This window comes from Trifolium pratense, linkage group LG2 (assembly GCF_020283565.1).
Source record: "Trifolium pratense cultivar HEN17-A07 linkage group LG2, ARS_RC_1.1, whole genome shotgun sequence".
In the NCBI taxonomy this organism is placed as follows: Eukaryota; Viridiplantae; Streptophyta; class Magnoliopsida; order Fabales; family Fabaceae; genus Trifolium; species Trifolium pratense.
Window position 1 is genome coordinate 66060565 of NC_060060.1, and position 7583 is coordinate 66068147.

The 7583-nt window shown below is 33.7% G+C and overlaps 1 protein-coding gene across 1 annotated transcript; it reads right to left on the bottom strand.

Moving 5' to 3' along the window:
* Nucleotides 1–916: 916 nt before the first annotated feature.
* On the bottom strand, nucleotides 917–7189 carry LOC123906337 (casein kinase II subunit alpha-like). The gene is made up of 10 exons (XM_045956245.1): nucleotides 6762–7189; nucleotides 6542–6671; nucleotides 5347–5541; nucleotides 4449–4606; nucleotides 3368–3458; nucleotides 3119–3184; nucleotides 2381–2463; nucleotides 1974–2037; nucleotides 1822–1890; nucleotides 917–1390 (listed from the first exon to the last, which is right to left on the bottom strand). Exons 1-10 carry the CDS (start codon nucleotides 7103–7105, stop codon nucleotides 1331–1333), a joined length of 1260 nt encoding a protein of 419 aa, XP_045812201.1. The 5' UTR covers nucleotides 7106–7189; the 3' UTR covers nucleotides 917–1330.
* Nucleotides 7190–7583: the final 394 nt, after the last annotated feature.

Genomic DNA, 7583 nt, shown 5'->3' on the forward strand with positions numbered 1-7583 from the left:
GTGATGAAATAAAATAATTTCAATGATAATAATAAAAATTGATTAATTATGACTTTAATATATTAATTAGGTGAGAAATTTTGTGATGAAATAAAATAATTTCAATGAGAAAGAATAGTTAGTTTTGAGAAAGTATAGAGACAAAATTATCAAAAGTAAAGGATTGAGTTGTAGACAATCTTTAGTTCTCTACCCACAATAATAGTCTCATTGTCAACGAGCTGATGTCACACATGAAGAATATATTTAGCTAAAAAAAATATTGCTAAAAGAAGTTAATCAAGTTTTTTTTTTTGCTAAAATAATAGTCTTATAGTTTTCTTTACAAACTATATTTCCTTATACTTGGATTTTGATTTATTTATCTCATTATAACTTTAATATGTACATTGACTAGTTTACTTAATAATTTGAACAATACCATTAATTAAAAGCAAATAAAAAATAGGTTTAAATAAATTTTCCAATCTAAAAAATAAACAAATTTTAGTATAAAAAAAAAGCAATATTTTGATACTCGTTAAATTTTCCGTTTTGATTTTTGTTACCAAGGTTATTTCAACTGTTAATTGACCTTCCATTTTGATTTTAGTTACTAAGGTTATCTCAACCGTTAATTGACCAACAGAACTCCACATGGCAGCACCACATGAAACAGCTGATATCCACCGTGTATTAACACATCAGTTCCTTTTATGAACAAAAATGAAAAAACCCCAAATTTAATCTTTTTTCTCCTCGAGCCAACTCACCACCACCGTGTTACCAATATTCACCACAGCCGTAAATCACTTCCTTGAATCTCCTCCTTCTTCGACCCTTTCATTTCACAATAAGGAGGGAGACACTTCGAGCCTGCTACTTGTGTTGCCCTTATACCGGCAGAATCACCACTTTAGGTGCCAATAGATTCTAATGCGAGCAATACTAGCGACACACTATTTAACAAACTCAATTGGAAATGTAATGAGAACTTGTTAAAAAAAAATTATCTTGTTCTAATTAAACTCAAGACTATGCATTTTCTTGAAGACTACAAAAGAGCAAGGAACCATAAATCTCACCAGTTGCAACAAACAGAAGTGTATAAGCTAAACTGAAATGGAATTGAACTTAACACCGTTTCCATTTTCAAGACTACAAAAGAATAAGGAACTCACAAATCTGACTAGTTACTGCAAGCACACAACATAATAAAATCGTCGAGACCTGGATTTTGCCAAAAACGGGTTTCAATGTAACTCGAGGGCAGAATCTCCTAAATCCAGTTCCATCATATTTGAAAATTCTTGGGCCAAAAGCAAGATATCTCAAACAAGACATCAGCAACTCAATGTGTACGCGTTTTACTACTTTCTGCATTTCTCACTGGATTGAAGTAGGGGTGGGCCTGCAAGCATTGAATATTAGTTTGTGTAACGTTATGCAAAACAAGTACCTATTGTCAAATTGTCAAATAAGTGTGAGCAGGAAAGAGTAGGTAGTTAGCCAGTTCCTATATAATCTGAGTCAAAATAATGAACATTCCAACAACAAAAATCAAGCCTTATCACACAATCTTCTAGAGTACCGAGCATAAAAAACAACAGCTATTCGGTTAAATAAAAATTAAGTCCAGGTAGGATTATGAAATAATTTCCAACAAAATTTTATCCACAAAAGCCAAAAGGGGGAAGAAAATCCAAACATGGCAAATGAGATGAACCTAATGGCTAGATACATATCATATTAGAAGCCTGAGTCCAAAAGTCAATCTGCACTAATGACTAAACCTATTTCAATAATACAAATGTTAAGATGCCAAAAGATTGGGCTTCTTACCATAGCTTCTTTTGCAGTGGGCCGTTCTTCGTGATCATACCGTAGTAACTTGTCAACAAAGTCAATAGCCTAAAAAAAATGGCGATATAATTAGAATGACAATCAATGACCATATGAGTATTCTATAACAGAAATATTCAAACGCATGCTACCTCAGGAACAGCCAAGTGTTTGGTATCCACACCAATAAACTTTGTCCACGGCTTCCGACCATGCCTGCCACAATATTAGAACAATTTTTCAGTTGAAGACTTTTAGAAAAATAAAGGTTAGTGAGCAAATGCGACATATACACAAAAGACTCGACCCTTTTAAAGTGGGGATTCACTTTAAGAGGTAAGAAAATCAACAGTAGAAATTGTGATTATTCATGTAAATGCATAACAAATTATGAATTTATGACACTAAATTTCAACTACTGATTTTCTAATCAATGGCTACTGCCTGCCACTGATTTTCCAATCAATGGCCATAACACCTCACTTTTTCATCTAAAGTGAATTCCTCAATTCAGAGGAACAAAACCAATATACATCATTTGTAAAGGATGGAAATTAACCTTCCAACAAGCATTGCGAGCTGCGGGTCCAACTCTATGCGATACTTGTTTAGATACGCATATAACTCATCCGTTCCAAGTACCTGTTACAGCAGGGATGAAACAGTTCATCAATCCAATATTTTCTGTTTCTATCTTTAGATGTGCATAATAATAATAGTACAGCAGTTCAAAATCTATTTCAGATTAAAAAAACGAATTATTATTAGATAGTGAAAAAAATATCTAAAAAGTAACTGTTCTGCATGATTGGTATAAAAAAATATGGGACCAAGTTGGAAACAGAAATTGGACGCAAAAAATAGGCATTCTCAATAGCCAAGAATACAGATTTCATTTATATAGAAAGACCAAATCACAAAACCAGTAGGTGATGGTACAAACTTGATAACACCCAACATAGAAGATAAATGTCTAAAAATAGGGAGGAAGAAACCATAAAGTGTACAAGTAATAAACAACACTTGCAACATAACATCCCATGAGGTGTCAGTTCAGTGGTATGAGTTCAAGTCCCCTTAGGAGAGGTTGCAAAATGGTTATCAATGCCACTTCAGTTAATAATAATTCCACACTTCCCCAATTTTATATTAAAAAAAATCCCAAGTGTGAAACAGGTTACCGGAAGATGCCAGAGACCCAAAGCAAAAGCACTGATAAATTATCACCCAAAAACATAAAAATACCCAATAAACCTAGCTCAAACTACACCAAATCTGGTTCACTATTTTCACTAACCTTGGCTATTTTCACTAGTTGATCATAGTTATCTTGTCCATAAAAAAACGGCTCCTTCCAGAATATCTGGAAGAGGAAAAAAAATCAAGTAAGCATAATAGAGAACTGTACCCTATACATTGATTTTAGGGAGAAAAAGAACAATATTTCATGCATTAGTGAAAGTGAAGCTTTGACTCTGTAAATCGAGAATCATGCCTATACCCTAAATAATAATCAAATTGCATTATAATAAAGTAGACCCCTTACAATTCCAGCAAACATACAACCGAGAGACCATAAATCTAGAGAGTAATCATAGTCTTGAAGATCAACAAGTAGCTCAGGACCTTTGAAATATCTACAAACAATGCATAAAGGAGAGTCAAATAATAGTTTTTTCAAGGTAAGTGCATAATAAATATTTTGGTAATGAGAAGCATCTTATAGATTATTGTACACAGCTCAAAGACAACAATGCCTGTTATACTGTACACAAACAGTATCAACATGCCAAAAAAATCCAAAGGAATATATAGATTTCAAAAATGAACCAACTCGAACTATATACAAAGGTGTCGCCTTAGATTATATTGGGACAATACTACGTCACTATATACATGTGAAAACCACGATTTGCACGTGTTCAAAAAACCAATATGGCAATTCTCTTCAAACCAAAGGGAATACAGCATTAACCCCTAAAATTTCCCTACAAATACACAGCATGTCACTGAGGAACTAGTGCATTTCCAGAAGGATTCCTTTGGATGGAATTTATCACTTTTTGAAAAATATACGATTTTGAGAAGCCAGAAAATATTTACAAGAAAACACACAAAAGTCTAGGTTTCAAATTCTACTATACCAGTTAGACAAAAATGAGCAAACACAAACAAAATAAAAAGAGACTCCAACCTAGAAGTTTGTCAAATTCAATTTCCAATTAAAATGGATCCCCAAGTATTCCAATATTCAAGCTTGTGAAATTCAATTTAATGCAAATGGCATCAAGTATTTCAAAGAAATAAGTGAATTTTCTTGGGAAATAAATTTTCAAGGGCGAAGGGAACTGCAATAATTGCTGGATTGGTATCCAAACTCCGTGTGTAATCGTGTAAACCACATTTTCTCTTTAACCTGATTGCATACTTAGAATGATGAAATTGTGGGAATGTAATCAGATATTTACCAGCTAAAGCAGTGAATTCGACAACCCAAAACCCTTTAATTTTGTGCCTAAAAATATATTTCCCAGCTCACCGATTTCTTCATCGACTGGGACTGACCAGAGGAAATTTTTCTACCGCTATAAGTAGTTAGAAAAAACAATAAAAGAGACATAAAGAACCTTGAGGCAACGCGGACATTATACTCTTTCCCAGGATGATAAAACTCTGCAAGTCCCCAGTCAATAAGGCGAAGCTTACGCTGCCCGTGGTCGATCATTACATTATGTGGCTTTACATCCCGATGCATGATTCCTTGTGAGTGGCAATAATCTAATGCCTGTCAAAGAATATTCAAAAAATATAACTCTTCTGAACTAATGCAAATATATACATCACAAACTTGACAACATATAATAAGACATGCACCAATCAGACCATGTCACATGTGAGAATGTATAACTAAATATACCAATAAGAAAATTCACAGGACACATAAGCAGATATACATAGATGCAGATACATTGTATTTTGCAAGCATATTTAGTAATGTAACCCCAGTCAAGACTTTACAATTTAGTAAAATTGACAACTTTCATGTTGTCAGGGTCATGGACCGTGAATATTGAAAAGTAAATTTCGGCATATGAGAAAACAATGCATGCATGTGAAGGACCAAAACTAGAATGTGGAACACCAAAATTAACATCAATGCCAAAAGTAAAATGAAAAACATTTAGTGCAGAATCCATTCCCCTATTCTCAATCACTGAATAAAATGGTTACTTTAGTTTTGACTGTTTCTATCAACTTCCATTTCTCCTCACTGGATCCCTGACATTTTCCATCCACAATTACTACAGAAGCTTCTTTATCAAAACTATGAGCCAGCGGCAAATGGCTTGACCACAATAACTTAGTTCTCCAAAAATATAATAATTAACCTTGTTATGACAATGAAGCGTTTAGCATATGTTATGTCAACTGTCCAGCAATGTGGACAACAAATAATGACTACAAAAATTGAATTATAGATGGTTTGTTGCTATTTAATAAACAAGAAAACATATAAAAACTTGCCTTTAGAAGTTCATAGATATAATATCGAACATCATAATCTGACAGGTGAGGATAGAGCACTTTAAAATCGATGTTATTAACATGTTCAAATACAAGGCTTGGGGTCTTTGATTGGGGGTCTCTAACAATGTCAAGCAACTTTACAATATTGGGCCCTCCACATAGATTTTGCAATATCTTGATCTCCCTCTTTATCTGCATCAAATCAAGAGCATGTTAATATAGCCAGATGATAGGAAAGGGATGTACACAAATGTACAAGGTTTCACGGAAATCATACTGCAGACAACAAAATAAATGACAGAATACCTAATTACTCTCAAGCACTGTGACCACTCCGGTGAACACTTTTATGACCACTCACATCCGAAAATACAAAGAAAATACCAAAATAACAAGAAAAACTGAATCACTAACGTCAAATTTATTTCCCCAGTGTATTATATGCAATGCAACAAATTGACGTGGAGTTCACACACACAAAAAAGAAAAACAGTCGACAGCCAATACAAACTTACTACTTTGCTACTTCATTCTATTAAATTCAAATCACACTTATAAGAGCAGGATTGTGTAGCAAAACAGCCGACCTTCATTGGTTGTCAGTGTAAACATGGATTTAAAATAATGTGATCAATTAAACTTACAGTGCATGTCCTTTAAACTCTTAAAATCATGTCATGATCTAGTAAAAACGATACATAAAATCAATTTAAAACATGGGATTAATGGTTTGAAGTTCATGCAACAAAGACCAAAGCTATACCAAGGTACAATTGAGCATGCTATCCAAGGAGAACTACTAAACTAGAAACAGAAAAGATCTTCTTTCTTATTTCTTTTATCTACTTGCCGCATCGATATGGCTGATGACTCCATCAAAACCCATGCACATCCTTCTATGAGCGATCTTAGTGATTACATTACATACAAGAATTAAACACAAGTACACAACAATCCATTCACATAGCCCCTTTCGGATAAACAACTTAATTTGCAGCTTATAGCATAAGCAATGTTTCTATAACAAAATATTAAATTAAACTGATTTCCTATAAGCTATAAGCTGTTTTCCTAAGCTATCCTAATATCTTCACAAGTACATATGCCAATAACTCAGATAAGTCAATCCAAATAGACCCAAAAATCAAAATTTCAGTAAAAAAAAAATAAAAAAGTCAATGCAATGATTCACCTTCTTCTTCTTGACAGGTTTGAGGATCTTGATTACGCATTTTTCATTATCCGTACAGTGAACACCCTCGAACACTTCACTGTATTTCCCTCTTCCAACCTTCTTCACAACTTGATAATCATCTTGTTCCCTATAACAACACTCAAAATTAATTATAAAAAAAAAAAAAAACAATTTTTTATATTAAAAATGTGACTTGGATTGAATTGAAAATTGTTACCCCCACTGAACGGCGAGGGATTCATAGTCCCAATATTCCTTAGGGCGAACAACGTTGATATCAGCATAAACTCTGGCCTTAGAGGCGGCGCCGGGGAGGCGAATGGCTTTTCCGATCTTGTGCGCCAGAGTGTCAGACGGTGGCGGAGGAGGAGGAGGTTGAGGGCGGCGAGGAGGTGGTGGGAATGAAGTTGAAGACGATACGGTGAAGCGACGGAAGATAGAATAGGGTGGCGGAAAGTTGGTGGTGGTGGTGGTTGTGGCGGCGGAGAATGGATTGGGAGTGCGGAAAAGAGAGAAGAAAGTATGGAGCGAGAAGGTGGATTGGAAAGGCCTAATGGCCATCAAATCGCAAAAAATGCCAAATAGGTTTCACCGATTTGTTCTTCCAGACACAAACCTTTTATTTCAGTCAATTTATTTTTCCCGTCTTCAAAATGGTGTAAATGTCATGTCAATGCCAAAAAAAAAAATGGTGTGATTGTCAATGCCAAAAAAATACTAAGACTTACCGAGTTAAAAAAAAATTAAAAATTTAAAAATAAGGCTTAGGGTGCGTTTGTTACATATTAAAAAAATAGTGATTTTGATGTAAAATAGTTTAGAAATTTTTAGAAAAATTGAATTTACTTTATGTTTATTTATTATAATAAAAATCACTTTTTTTAAATAAAATAATTTTTAGTTTGTTTGGATACAACTTATAAAAGTAATTTTTTTAATTACAACATCACTTTTCTCTCTCCTCTAAAAAAAATCTATTATTTTATAAGCTATTTAAAGTAGTTTCTCATTTTTAGCTGTTTTCTGATTATTTTTAGCT

Bases quoted from the DNA above. Each gene is read 5' to 3' on its own strand.
- LOC123906337 (XM_045956245.1), bottom strand. From the start codon at position 7,105: ATGGCCATTAGGCCTTTCCAATCCACCTTCTCGCTCCATACTTTCTTC. The intron at 6,672-6,761 runs GTAACAATTTTC...GTGTTGTTATAG, and splicing joins TCCCTCGCCGTTCAGTGGGG to GGAACAAGATGATTATCAAG. The intron at 2,038-2,380 runs GTTAATTTCCAT...ATATTGTGGCAG, and splicing joins CTCGCAATGCTTGTTGGAAG to GCATGGTCGGAAGCCGTGGA.